The sequence below is a fragment of the Bos indicus x Bos taurus genome, chromosome 12 (assembly GCF_003369695.1).
Source record: "Bos indicus x Bos taurus breed Angus x Brahman F1 hybrid chromosome 12, Bos_hybrid_MaternalHap_v2.0, whole genome shotgun sequence".
Taxonomy (NCBI): Eukaryota; Metazoa; Chordata; class Mammalia; order Artiodactyla; family Bovidae; genus Bos; species Bos indicus x Bos taurus.
The window spans coordinates 35,110,719-35,125,462 of record NC_040087.1 but is presented as its reverse complement, the minus strand read 5'-3'; the positions used below and the strand labels follow the sequence as shown (position 1 = coordinate 35,125,462).

Below are 14,744 nucleotides of genomic sequence, written 5' to 3'. Positions count from 1 at the left end.
TTAGAGCAGGAAGCAGCATCCGCGACCCTCGGGCGCTCCCCGCACCGGGCTCCCTCAGCTCGGCGGCGGCTTCGGGGCCGCGAGGGACCCGGGGCCCTCGGCTTTCTCATCTCCCGAGGGCGGGCCCAGCTGGCCCCTCGGAGCGCGGTCCAGGGTTCCAGGGTAGGGGGAGCCCCCGGCGCGCGCTCCTGCACCCGGACTCTCCGCAGACGCAGGCGAGCTCGCGGAGCTAGGCGGTGCTCGGGCGCCCCCCCACCCAAGCCGGCCGCGCCGCGGGGCGGGACCTAAACGCAGCGCCGGCTCGAGAGACGCCGGGAGAGCCCCGAACCCGACCAGGAGCGGCCACTGCGGCCGATGTGCGCGCGTGGGAGGGGGCTGGGCGCACAGTCCCCCGCCCCCGCCTCGCCGGTCCCACCTGCCGCGCCGCTTGCAGGAGAGATGAGAGCGGAACTGTGGGGTCCGTTCAAGCTCATTAAATCAGCCCCCTTCACTCCAACTCTTAGCTAAGTTTTATTTCTTAACTCAAAGCAGCCCCCGAGCCCCAAGTGGGAAAACTAGTTCTCCCGATTCAGTCTGCACCTCCGCCGCCGCATCGAACGAGGGGTTAGCTTCGCGGCTGCGACTCCGTGTGAGCGACGCGGCCGCAGTGGCACGGGGGCCCGCAGCCTCGCGCTTCCTTTGTGAGACTGGGGGCTCAGGGCGCCCCCGGGTCCCCGCGCTCGGGCGCGCGGCGCGGGGCCTGCCGCAGCGCGGAGGGCGCGGCGGGCGCTAGGACCGCGGGGAGCGCGGGCGGCGCGGCGCTACCTTAAACCCGGCCCAATGCCGCCGCCTGCGCCACTCTGCGCGCCGCGGGGCTGCGCAGGAGGAGCGCTCCGGCCACCTCGCCCCGCGCCCCGGCGACACCTGTTCGCGGCCGCCGGCGGCACGCGGGTCCTGCCGCGGCGCCCCTCGCTCCCGCCGCCGCCGCCGCCCGCCGCCCGCGCCCGGCCGATGGACGCCAGCCGAGCCTCCGGAGGACTCTGGACACCAGCCTTGGACGCTTAAAGTTTTCCCTTCTTTTTGTTTTATTATCATCCTTCTCGTTTTTGGAGGAGGGGACGAGGCTGCAGATTCGTCGCCGCCACCAACGTGAGATTTTTTTTTTTTTCCTCCCTTGAAGGATTCCTGCTGATGTCTGCAGAGTCGGTTAGAGTAAAAACAGCGCATGCCTTCCTGGAGTCAGGATCCGTAAATTCTGACGTAGCCCGTGCATCTTAAAAACCCCTATAATAACGCCTAGGCATTTAAGTTGCTATGGTCATTCTGGTCGCAAGCCTAATGGAGAAACTCCGGATTTTTTTCCCTCCCTACGGTCGGATGAGATGAAGACCTGCGTGCCTGCCGAGAGCTGGGGATCTGTGTGTAGAGATACATAGATACGTTTATCAATATGTCAGTGTGCGAGTATAAAGTGGTGCTTGCTTAGACTATCCGCGGTTTGACCTTGAACCTGAGCCAGCGAAACGGCAGGTTACTTTTATTGATGCATTTCATGGATTGAAGAAAAGGACCTTTTTTTTTTTTTTTTTTTCTTTTCTTCTCTCTGCAACTGCAGTGAGGGACGGAGTTGGATTTACCTCGCCGAGTACCTCCTGGGTTGGCACCATCATCATTGTTTATCGCTGTGTTCGGAACGCCTGCCGACTCTGCCGATGGCTCCCCTGGGTGAAGTTGGGAACTATTTCGGCGTGCAGGATGCGGTGCCGTTCGGGAACGGGCCGGTGTTGCCGGTGGACAGCCCGGTCTTGCTAAGTGACCACCTGGGTCAGTCCGAAGCAGGGGGGCTTCCCAGGGGACCCGCGGTCACGGACTTGGATCACTTAAAGGGGATTCTCAGGCGGAGGCAGCTGTACTGCAGGACTGGATTTCACTTAGAAATCTTCCCCAACGGTACTATCCAGGGAACCAGGAAGGACCACAGCCGGTTCGGTAGGTGCACCGTTAACCCTTGAGGGCCCGAGCTGGCAGGCTCGGACCGCAGCTGCCTTGAAGGCGGCCGGGCGCGGGTGGCGGATGCGGGAAGGGGTCTGCCTCCCTTGGTTTCGGACTGACTCGGTCTCGTTAGCTCCAGGGGAGAAAAAGGCCTCCGGAATTGCAGACCTGCTGCTGGCACTGATGCGGGTCTACACTGGAAGGCTTTTTTTTTTTTAAGGAGGGCTTGATTTATAAATATAACACATACCCTTAGTTCTTTTGCATCATAAAGGCGGGCAAGATCGGGTTTAGGAAGTTTCTTTTGAATGGACTGATTCCACGAGTTTCAAGCTTTAATCATTAACTACGGAGAACTTAAAATGCATTTTGCTCAAGGCAATGGTTACCATCTCGTGCCAAATGAAGTTTTTGCCCCTTCCCTCTATTCCTCCAAGAAGTGTCCTGCTTAAATTGTATATGAAGCGTATTGCTGATTCCCACCGAGAGGGACTGGGGCGCTTTAGGCGAAGGTTGCAGATTGTTCCGTGGGAGGAGAGACTGAAGTCGTATTTCAGACTCCGGGGCTGCAGGGGCAGGGCGCAGGGGGGGATGGGGGACGGACTCGGGCAGGGGCAGGGCCCTGTCCGGGGTCGTTTGTCCTTCCAGCCATCGAGTCATGCCCTGTGCTCTGTCCAGTTCCTACCGCGCGCAGCCCTGTGTAGGATTCCTGGGTGCCTCTGGTGTGCGTGTGTGCGCGCGTGCAAAAGCGGCGAGCTAATTTTAAAGGGCATTCCTAGGGCTTCATCTCCCGAGGAGGGTGTCTGTGACTCAGCACGAGGGCTGCAGACCCCAGAGGATGGAGACCGTCCGCTCTAACGACTGCACACACGTGCCTGCTGAGCCGTCGAGCCCGACGGCAGCGCCCCGGGGGTGGTGGGTGGAGGGGCTTCTCCTGGTTTCCCCCCCACCCCATACTTAAAAATAAAGCGGGTGTGTGTGTGTGGGGGGGGGGAGGTGGCGGCGTTTGGGCAACCGGACTGTTGGAAGGAGTTAACTTATTGAGCGAACCCACCTGACAACTTAAACTAGGTCGTAAAAGCAAAGTCCTATGGTGCTTTCTCTTCGTTAAGCTTCACGCCAGATGCTGAGCACGGTCTGAACTGTCCGTGTAGCTCGTGGGCTGCAGACGATGGCCGAGGTGAGGCCGGCCCGGGCCTGAGATGGGCCGGCCCCGGGGTTTCCTGCCTCTGTCCTCCCTCCCCGAGCCTCGGCCCGGAGGGACCCACCAGGGAGACGGCTCAGGGTCCCCCCTCCCCGCCCCCGCGCCCCCGTCTGCTTTGCAGTCTCCAGTTACCCAGAGGAAGCTCGAGCAGTGGAGGCGGCTCCGGCCGCTGCGGAAAGAGGACGAAACTTCGCGCAAGCGCTCACCCCGGCCGCCCCCAGGCCGCCAGCGCTCGCGCCGCGCTCCGGACCAGGGAGGGCGGCCCGGTGCGGGGACGTAGCGCCCAGCCCGGGCCCCCACGCGCCGGCCGGCAGGTGCCACTCGGCCGCCCCGGCCCCGCGCGCACTCGGCTGCCGCCGGCTTGCTCCGCGCGGTCCTAGACGCGCTCGGATTCGGCGGCTCGCCCCCGCCCCGCGCGCCCTGGGCTGCTGGGACCGCCGAGTCCGGGGCGCCGGGCCCGGGCGTGCTCCGGCTGCGTTTAGGGATCGGGCTTCTTGAGCCCGGGGCCGCGTCCCTTCGCGTTCTCGGTGTGAGAACGCAGGTCCAGCGGATCGGGCCGCCGCCAGGAGCAGCGGGGCCGCGCGTGGCGCGGGAGCCGCCGGAGGCGCGCGCGGCGGGGCCGAGGCCCCGGAGTCCCGTCCCGTCTCGGACCCCTCTCCGTCCTTCGGAGCGCACAGCCGGGTCCCGGAGCGGTGGGCTCGCGGCGCCGGAGGTGGGTCGGGCCGGCCAGCAGGGCCGGGGCCGCGGGGGAGAGAGAGGGGACAAAGGGCGGCGTAGGCAGGGGGCCGCGTGCCATTGTTGCGGATCCGCCGCCCCTCTCCGCTTGGGGAGCCCGCCATGGGCTCCCGCGTGCGGCCGGCGACCTCCGGTGCGGAGCAGCAGACCCCGCCCGGGAAGACCGGGAGGCTCCGCTTGGGGCTTCTCCTCCCCACCGTGCGCTTTTTTTTTTTGTTTTTTAAACGCAGTCACCTTTCGGGTAGGACGTTCGCTACACGCAACCTGGTCATTAGGAATCCGGTGCCTCTGCCTCGGGGACAGCGAGGGACCAGGGTGGACGGAGGGGGCTGGGGGCCGGATGGGGGCGGGGGGCGGCCGAGAGGCGCGCTCCGGGGTCAGCCGACAAGGACGCGGGCCCGGCGGCTGCACGGAGACCGTAAAACAAAACGCGGCCTCGGCACCCCCGCCCCCAATCCCGGAGGTGACGCGTCCTCTCCCCGTCCGCCCGCGCGGCTGGCGGGCAGCTGGGGGCGGCGCTGGCTGGGGGGCCGGGCAGCGGAAGCCCGGGCCCGGGGCTGGGGTCGGCCGCAGCGGGCGGCGGGGGAGGGGCGCGCCCGCGCCGGGTTCGGATGCGGCGGCGCGGGCGGTGGGGGCGGGGAGGGAGGGCGCGGCGGCCGGCTTCTTGCGGCTTCCATCCGGGGGCGGCGCGGAGAAGCCCCCACGGGAGCCGTCAGCGCCGCAGGTTCGGGTGTCAGCAATGTCCGTGGCGCGGCGCCGGCAGCCCACCCTGGCTCCGGGCCCCGCCCGGGGGCGCGCGCGGGGGAGTGTGGGCGCTAGGACCCTGCGCGGGGCGGGGGGGCCGCGGCCAGCACACCTGGAGCCCACCTCGCCCCGCCCGCAGCACCTAGGACCCCCTCATCTCCCCCGCGCGCGCCCCCCCAGCCGCGCCCTGGGGACCTCAAGTGCATCCCGGGTTTCTCTTCCGAGCCTCTGGAGGAGAGGAGCTGTGGGTAGGGGGCAAAGGGGGCTTGCACCTCGGTTAAAACATAAGGTGCGTTTTCCACCTGACAGGGGAAATGGCAGAGGAAGCGGGAGAGACGCCCCCCCCCCCCCCCCGCGCCCCCACGCAGGTGACTGCGGCTGCGGCGGTGACACAGCAGCGGCAGTGCGGGCGGGGGGCGGGGAGCCTCGCGGCTGTGCCTGCAGGAGCTGTGCGGCCGCGATGCGGGCACGGAGAGCGCGGGGGGCCCTTTGTTTTCCCCGGGTGGGGGGTGCTGGCTTGGCGCGGAGGCCAGGCCCGGAGAAGGGGACCCGGGATCCCATCTGGGGTGATAGGCCCAGGGGAACCAGACGGTTCGTTCCCTAATACTGCTGGACGGAAAAAGTGAGCAGAAAAATGAGTGGAAGAAATGGTAATGTGGATAATAAAAACAGGGAGCCTGGGGCCTGATCCGCTATTTGACTTGGCCTGGTGCGGAGCCGGCTGGTCCTCGCCGGAGCCTTGGGGCGGCCGGTCCTGGGGTCAGGTGTAGTAGTAGTGCCAGAGGGGAGAAATATGATCAATAGCCGTGCTTTAAAAAGACAGGTTAAACAGTCCTATTTCCAGGGGTCTCGCTTGAAACAACTTAGTTCTGTGTATCTGTTCTTCAGTATCTCAGTAAGGGAAAGGATGCTGTTCTCAGAATAGGCCCAGATTCTGGAAAAATCGGTAAGGTGATGGCTCCTGTTCAGCTAGTTATTTCCCAAATGAACCCTGGGCTTTGCTCAAGGCCTCAGGCTCTGAGATGACTGATCTGGCAGAACCCTGGTGTGCGGTTCTCCCCAAGCAGGGGGCTGGAGGGGGGAGGTTAATCTATTTTAGAAAGCCTGCCCTGGTGCCTCTCTCCACAGCCTGCACACATTCTTGTCCTCTGAAGAATGCAGGTCTGTTAAGTGTTGGGGGCTTTTAGGCTGGAGGGTTGTTTCACATGGTCCACGCACTTCCCAGGGCCAGCGGAGGTGCGGCCCAGGGCTGAGGGGCTCCTGGGAGCAGGGCCAGCTTTGGGGTAATGGTCCATGTGAACAGAGCATGGGGCCAAACACTACTTACCTAGTGAGTCTGGGGTCAGGGGGATGCTGTGCAGAGGTCATTTTCCTGAAGGGGTTCAGGAACTGACCTGGCCTCTTGTGGACCACAGATGACCGTGGGCCCCGTCAGACCCCACCAGGCCTCCTGGGCCCGGGGACTGCATTCTCATGGGCGTGCTTGCCTGCTGTGAAAGGGCACAGCTAGATGCCACCATCACGGAGAGCGGCTGCCCAGGTCACTCCATCAGTGCCTATGGCTGTGGCCCTTCTGCACTGCCTAGAAGAGACGGGCCACTCTCTCCCTCCCTCCCTTCTACTCTTCCTAGTTCTTTCCTTCTTGCCCTTCTGTGTCTACACAGAAGCCTTCTCCCCAGGTTCTTCCTGAACCAACAGCCACCCCCAACCCTGTGTCTCATGCTGGTGGAAACAGCCATGGAGGGGGGCAACCCCACTCAGATCAGTGCACTCTGAAGCAGATGCTTGGCACTGGCTTGGGCCCAGAGAGAGGGTAACCCACCTGCTGGAGGTTCTGGAGTTCCTGGTGGACAGGATAATACCAGGAATATCAAGGATTCCAGTCTGGGTGGGGCGGGGGCTTGTTGCCATGTTGCCAGGTCTTCCTGGCCTTGCAGCTCTGATGAGCTCTGCATGTGGGGGAGCAGCTGTGACTCAGATGTTCTAGATTCTGTTTGCCCCCAGATCACGAGGTGACCTCATGAAAAGCTGGGCTGTTCTTTTGAGGTCTCTGCGTCTTAAGGGGCTGCAGAGCTAAGGATGCTAGTTTGAGGTGATGACATCCTTTTCATCTGGGGTCCCTAGATGTAGCTCCTTCTCATCTGGAGTCTCTCTCCTTGAAGACTTGTCTCTGGTCTTAACCCTTGGAAGCACCCCAGACTCCCCTTTCCCAGCCTGAGTGAGTTGCCTGCCTACCATGAATACCTACCTCTCATTGCACCCCCCCCCCCCCCCGCCATTGTCATTACACTTACCTGGTTGTCTGTCCTGCCCACTAGATGGGAAGCTCTTTGAGGTCATAGTCTAGTCCTTGCTCATCATCATATTCTCAACAAAGGGTGTGGTGCTTGGCTTACAATTTGTTGTTGTTCAGTTGCTCACTGGTGTCTGACTCCTTTGTGACCCCATGGACTGTAGCCCTGCAGGCTCCTCTGTCCATGGAATTTCCCAGACAAGAGTACTGGAATGGGTTGTTATTTTCTTCTCCAGGGGATCTTCCAGACCTGGGGTTCTAACCCACGTCTCTTGCCTTGGCAGGCAGATTCTTTACTGCTGAACCACCAGGGATGCCCATTGGCTTACTCCTTAGTTTGTTGATTTAATGAATGAGTGCATGTCTTATTGATGCCAGGAGATAACAAGATTGATCTCTTACCACTTTCATTTCCAAAATGTGTAATAATCATTTCAGAACTTATGTTGTGTGTGCACAAAATCAGTATGTTAGCACCTGGAGCTGCCCACCTTCCCATGTCCTGTGTGAGGAAAGTGCAGACACAGGAGCCCACCTGCTCTTCATTTCCTCTGCTGCTGCTTGTCCTGAGTGCTGGCTCAGCCAAGTCTCATCTCACCAACATCTTCCATTTCACTAGTGAGAGAATGACTATATATATCAGCAGATGAATGGAATAGAAAGCTGTGGTACATATACACAATGGAATATTACTCAGCTAATAAAAAGAATGCATTTGAATCAGTTCTAATGACGTCGATGAAACTGGAACCTATTATACAGGGTGAAGGAAGTCAGAAAGAAAAACACCAATACAGTATATTAACGCATATACATGACATTTAGAAAGATGGTAACGATGACCCTGTATGTGAGACAGCAAAAGAGACACAGATGTAAAGAATGACTTTTGGACTCTGTGGGAGAAGGCGAGGGTGGGATGATTTGAGAGAACAGCATTGAAACATGTATATTATCATATGGGAAATAGATCACCAGTCCACGTTTGATGCATGAGACAGGGTGCTCAAGGCTGGTGTACTGGGATGACCCTGCAGGATAGGATGGGGAGGGAGGTGGGAGGGGGTTCAGGATGGGGAACACATGTGTACTCATGGCTGATTCATGTCAATGTATGGCAAAAACCACTACAATATTGTAATTAGCCTCCAATTAAAATGAATTAATAAAAAAAAAAAGTGGTACAGAAATCCCAGACTTTTGAGGAAAGGTAAAGCTGATGGGAAGATGTGCGTGGTCAGTAAGGACCTAGGCCTTGGAGTCTGATTGCTCCCAGGGAGGTTGTCCTTAAGCCTAGTACCCCCATATGTCATCTGAGGGCTCGCATGTGATGACGCCTTGGGCTGTTATGTGGCCCGAGTGGCAGGCCTCTCACTGGGCACATACTAGATGCTGGAGGACCCCAGCTGTTGGGGTTGTCACTGACGAGACTGGTGCTCCGGATGTCCTGTAGACCAACCAGGCACATGGCTTTGTGAGAGCTCGTGTACTTAGGTTTTGTTGGGGCTGATGGGCAACGTTGGTTGATAGCTGTTCTTAGTTCTCTCAGAGCTGCCTCATGTTAGGGAAAGCAAAGATCATCAAATACCCTCTTAGAAGGTGCAAGTATCTTTTAGTTTTATGACTTTCAGTTGACATAGTGTATTAAATTGTTCAGCTGCAATGGGGCAAAATGTTTCCATTTTACAATGAAAATTGGATGTTAATGAATTCCTTATCCTATTTCAGGATTACTATGATTTACAGTGTATGTTTTCAGGTAGCTAAGAAGAGACTCACACTGTAGTATGTGACTCCTTTAGTAATAAAATGCCACAGTGTAAGTTATTTTTAATCCTTAGAGTTGGATGTGGCATAATGAAATAAAATGATTCATCAATAAGGGCGTGCATCTCACATGAACTGACTCTCATGGAAATATTGCCTTATTTGTCTTTCCATTTGCTTTGTGAGGTAGGGAATGGCTGATTAATGAACTTATTTCAGATGTGTTTTTCATTCGAGACTCACCAGTTATCAGATTCAGAAGGCAATTTCTCATCATATTTTCCCACACACTATTTCACATTCTGTTAAAAATACATAGTTGTTTTTTTTTTGCAGGTTCAGATGGACAGTCTGTAAACTAAGCTCAAAGAATTTGTTACATTTTGTGCTTGTAACAGGACTAGGAACACCCTTTTATAAGCAGTCTCTCTTTGTCCATCACCTTGGAACCTTTGCTTTATTAGATTTATGTACTTCATGTCTTGCTATGATTGCTGCACAGTCTGTTTTGTGAGAGTTGCAAAATTAATTGTTTAAAAATCCATGTAAGTGCTTTTTTACAAGTCACAGGAGACTGTAGTGCAGTGTTATCCCTATTTTTTTCTAAACTTTTAAAATGTAAGTAAATTATTTTAATATTTGCAGATATTTCTGCAAGGTAATGCAGTATTTGGTATACACAAGGTATATGCAAGGTTTACATAGAGTGTAGCACTTTAATACAAAATGTGGAGAAAATGGCTGAGCGTGAGTGTCTTACTGTTGTCTCCAAAATGCCATTGGATAGTCATGTTAAAACAACACTATTGTTACGGAACCTAGAGCTGCTGTTGTGTGACTATAAAATTCTGGATTTATGCCCAGCTTAGGCAATGTTATTCTTAGTGAGGTAAGCAAGAGGAAAGAAGGAAATAAGATTGTTATGTTGATTTGATTTTGGGTTATAGTAATCCATGTCTATTTTAAATCAAGAGCATTTTTTTGGAATGAGCATTTTTTTTTCCTCCAAATATTGTGTTATCTTAATTGCCTAACTATCTCTTTGCGGCTTAGATAAGCACAGAGAAAAATCAATACTTTGTTTAAGCAGGAATATTTGGGATGTAGGCCTTTTAGTTTTCCAGATGGAGCATAATACAGTTATACTGGATAGAGAGAGCTGGATAATTTTCGATGTAAACCAGAGAAGTCTTTGGTTGGCATCTCCATTCTTACTTGAAGAGACATTGACTTCTCTCTGAATAGAACTTTTTTCCAATCCATGTCCATACACGGATACTTCATTTCACAGTTTTAAAGTAGAAGTAAATTTTCTCTTACATTATGCTCGTATAAGTTAGTTAGAACATGTACACTGGCTTATCTGACCTGTCATTTCTTACCACATCTGTGTAAATACCAGGTTTTTTCTTAGAGAATGAACTTATGGTTATGAGGGTGGGGGAAGGTTGGGGGGAAGATTAGGGGGAAGGGATGGCTGGGGGGAGTTGGGGATGGACATGTCCACACGGCTGTAGTTAAAATGGATAACTAACAGGGACCTCCTGTACAGCACAGGGAACTCTGCTCAGTGTTATGTGGCAACCTGGATGGGAGGGGAGGGTAGGGGAGAATGGATACATGTATATGTATGGCTGAATCCCTTTGCTGTCCACCTGAAGCTATCAAAACATTGCTAATCAGCTATACTCCAATATAAAATAAAAAGTTTAAAAGAGAAATGCTAGCTTTTTATTTAAAAACTTTTTTTTTGTTATGTGTCATGTTGATAAGTGTTTTTGTCTCATGACTAGAAGCTAAGATCTAGTGGAAAAATCAATTCTTTGGGGCAGTGGTTTTAAGAGAAGACGGTTCCTGAGTAAATGCTCCTCTTCGGTGCTCCCAGGCTTGTGGACACGCAGAGGGCAGTGCTCCACGCCCTGACCTGTGTCCCTCTGTCTCGGTCTTGCAGGGATCCTGGAGTTCATCAGTATAGCCGTGGGTCTGGTCAGCATCCGTGGCGTGGACAGTGGACTCTACCTCGGCATGAATGAGAAGGGGGAGCTGTATGGATCGGTAAGTGCAGCGGGCTACCTCACCAGCATCCCTGACTCACGTTTGCTGGGAACCACTCTTTCTCGAGGTTATAAATAGAAATGAAACTGGTGGTGGTGGGAAGGGGAGTGTAGGCTTTCACTTTTTGAAGAAAACTACTTCATTGTTATGAATAGATGTCAGCCCTCAATCTTCTCTAGACCAAAGTTTCTAAAGCAAATGCTTTATTTATATGCTGAGCCATTTTCATTACCCAGTAAATAAAATATTCAAAACTGTGAAAAATCCCATCTTCTGGTATTGAATGGGAGTAATTTTTGAAATGAATTGAAATGATCTCTCCCCAGCTTTGGCAAGCATTGTAATTAAAACTAGAAATAGACCATGCAGTGAGTATCGGCCCTTTTTCTGAGCTACATAAGATTTTCATTATGTAGAGACAAGGGAGATGGAAATTACTGTCAGATATTCTTGTAGGCGAAAAGGAATAGAAAAATATAATAATTATTTGTAACTATTATGAGTTTCTTTTTTCTTGTGTCTTCCTTCCTGTCTCCAGTGGGTTGGAAGCTCCCTGTGGAGGCAGAGAGCACTCACTGCAGCTGGCCGGGCACCTGGAATGGTGGTCTCCAGAGTTTTCTGAGCGTAGATCTCAGTGCCTCATGTCAAATTGTTTAAAAGTTGGGTACATAAAGTGTAGCCCATATATGTTATGTTGTTTTCTGCAGCCCGCATTAAGGTGAAGTGCTCTGAAGGCAGGGATGGACGAGTGGGCAGTCAGAGGCCATGTTCTGTCCATAGCAGATGGACCTGTGTCCTCAAGGCTGTGGCCCGTTGTGGGGGCTTCTCCAGGGGCCCATCTGCCCCATTCCTTGCCCCCGCCCTTTCCGCGTGTCCCCGGCTCAGCCCCTCTGGGGCAGAGACCTGGTGACCATGGGGTAGCGGGGAGGCCTGACTGCGGGCTTGTGAGGCCCCCTGCCTGGTTCAGAGCCTGAGGTGCCCAGCAGAGGTGGGACAGCCCCCTCGCCCTCTGTGTCCTTGCTCGCCTGGAGGTGTCCTCAGGCTGGGGCCCTGCTCGGTGGACGGTGGCCAGGCCTGCATTTTCCCTCATTTCCTTCCTCAGCCTCCAGCCTCCCCCGTGCCCACTCTGGTCCCGCTGACAGAGGGTCCCTCAGCCCCCGACACCGCTGCTTCCTGCTCAGACCGCTTGAGCTCCTGCCCTGAAGGCGCTGGCCACCTGCTTCCAGGCACTCGCCTCGCCGGACCTTGCTGCCCGGGTCTGCTCTGCTAGGCCGTCTCCTGCCCCTGTCCCATGTGCCTCGAGTCTGCCCCCTGCTCTTCTCTGGTCACTTGTCATCTGATGGGCTGTGGGGTCGGGTCCCCCACCCCGCCCTGCCGTCCTCTCCTCCCTGTGCCTCAGGAGACAGCTTTTTTTCTTTAGGATTCAGTGATAATACTGCCTCTTCTACAAAACCTTCCTACCCACTGGAGCCCAAGTTCTGGGTCAGCATCTCGTATGTGTGTGTGTCCTCTGGGCTCTGGCGGTGCCTTCTTTATATTTCCATCCTCACCTGAGGAATTTAGACTTCTGGTGTGATTATGTGTCTGTGTTGGTTGTGTGTTCATGTTGGTTATGTGTCCACTAGAGGAACATAGACTTCTGGTGTGGTTGTTTGTCTGTGTTGGTTGTGTGTCCAGGTTGGTTGTGTCCATGTTGGTTATATCCATGTTTGTTATGTGTCCACTCCAGGAATGTAGACTTCTGATGTGGTTGTGTCTCTGTGTTGGTTGTGGGTCTGCGTTCCCTAGGTGTTGAGGTGGGGGCTGCAGGTTTCCTTTCAGTGTTGCTCTGCACACAGCCTGGGCCTGCAGCGGCGAGGGTCTTAGTTGGGTTGCAGTGGATTGAACGTTGTGGTTTATTCATGGCTTCCCGACCCTCAATGTGTGGCCCTGGCTGTCTCTGCCTGTGTGGTCAGTGTGTCCCTTGGGCCCTGCTGGAGGGAATGTCCATCTCTGCTCTTCCCCTGCTGAGCCAGGCTGTGACGTGTTGTCCTAGCATCCATCCCTGTGGGGAGAGGCAGAGGCTGGAGAGGATGGTGTCTGAGGAGGGTGGTGGCCATTGGGACACCAGGCTCCCCCACCTGCTCTTCCTGTCCAGATAGGGGCTGGACTCTGGTGGCCTCATGGCTCCTCTGCTCTGGGTCTCGGCCTTTCATGCCTTGGGCGCCCCGGGCTTCACTCCCGTCTTCCCTGCCTGTCCTTTGATGTTCTCTGTGTGCCCATGATGTTACACAGCAGGATCGCCTCTTCCAAGCTGCCTGCCTGGTTTGCCTGTGTGCATACCTCACACAGGTGTGAGGGAGTCCATCTCCTTGGTGGCCAGAGCCACACTGCACTGTGGTTGTCATCACCCTTGTGTGGCAGTGAGAACGGGGTGACCCACACATCTCCTCTCCATCCCAGAGAGACCGAGAGAAGGAAAGAGATGCAGACAGCGATTCTGTTATTAGCATGCCAGAAACGGTAGCTGAGAAGTTTACCTATGTGAAGTTGTGTGAAGCTCAGCGGAGTGGAGAAGATGTGTTTCTAAACATTGAGGAAACCTTGGAAAGACTGATCTCATTGGGAAAGAAGGTGAACAGGAGATTTGGGGAATTAGCCATCACTTTTATAAAGTCTATGCATATGTAAGTGCAGCAAAAGTTAATGTAAAATGTATTTAGGATTGTTTTTTCTATTTTCATTTATGTGGTTCTTTTGCTTCCAAGACTATATTAGTATTAGATCTAAAAGGTCAGAGGTGAATGGGGTAATACGTATTCAGAAAAATATATAGGATTCTGAACCCTGTTAGAGGGCTTCCCAGATGGCAGTTGGTAAAGAACCCAACTGCCAGTGCAGGAGACATAAGAGATGTGGGTTCTATCCCTGGGTTGGGAAGATCCCCTGGAGAAGGGAATGGCTACCCACTCCAATATTCTTGCCTGGAGAATCCCCATGGACAGAGGAGCCTGGTGGGCTATGGTCCGTAGGGTTGCAAAGAGTCAAACACAACTGAAGTGACTTAGCATGTACACACGTTGTCATACTGTGGAAATAGAAAAAACTCTATTGCTGATGTATACTATGATGTGATTTAAGAAAAATCTGAGCCATTCTATTTCTGGGATGGAGTCTGATTATTGTAATCCTGTTTTGAATTCATCCCTATGTCCATTCATCTGCTCATTTTTTCACAAACATTTATACTTAATATGTGCCCAGATAACACAGCAAGTATCTCAGACTCTGGTGGGAGAAATATACCTATAAATAATTCAGTGCAGTATGAACTGTACCATGTTAGAGGAATCACAGATATCCTGGGAATCCAGAAGAGTGTCTAAGTAATTGCCTGGGGAAATTGGGTGGCAGCACTTCACTGGGTTTTGAGGGATGTATAGGAGTCTCCAAAAAGGGAGGCATAAAAGGAAAGGTATGTAATTTTTCAAATGTAAAGATTAGAATACCCTGCCTGGGTGAGATTTAGGAAGGGTATTAGATCTCTCTCTCTCTCTCACACACACACATATGAGTGTGTACTTGGGCAGAGAATTAAAATGTTAGAGTACTAGTTTACATTTTTCACTTTTGTTCTCATGACAGAGAAAGAGTAGATGTAAAGCTTCATTACCTCTAGAGTCTTAATCTAAATCATCTGAGCATCATCAGGTTACTTCACAGTGTCAAGAATAATTCACTGTAATAAATACCTCTTTAAAAAAGAATGCCTTGAAAACAATTAATCTGTTTCAAGAAGCCTGCGTTTAATGAGAGTTGTTGACATTTTCATTAAAAAGAGGCAGCGCAGTCTCTAAAACTGTAACGGTACAGGAAAGGGGAACATGGGACCTGAAAACGTGGTGAGGACGATGACAGACCCCTGTTTGTATCCCTTTCAGCACCCGCCGTTTTCTGTCTGGAGTTTTCATTCCCGTTGGTCTTTCCCACTGAATT

The 14,744-nt window shown here is 53.8% G+C and overlaps 1 protein-coding gene across 1 annotated transcript in view; it reads left to right on the top strand.

Moving 5' to 3' along the window:
• Positions 1-962: 962 nt before the first annotated feature.
• Positions 963-14,744, top strand: part of FGF9 (fibroblast growth factor 9) — a 29,574-nt gene continuing 15,792 nt past the window's right edge. Inside the window, exons 1-2 of the mRNA XM_027557585.1 lie at positions 963-1,968; positions 10,666-10,769. Coding sequence (XP_027413386.1) covers positions 1,692-1,968; positions 10,666-10,769 — 381 coding nt within the window. The 5' untranslated portion in view covers positions 963-1,691. The remainder of the gene's footprint in view (positions 1,969-10,665; positions 10,770-14,744) is intronic.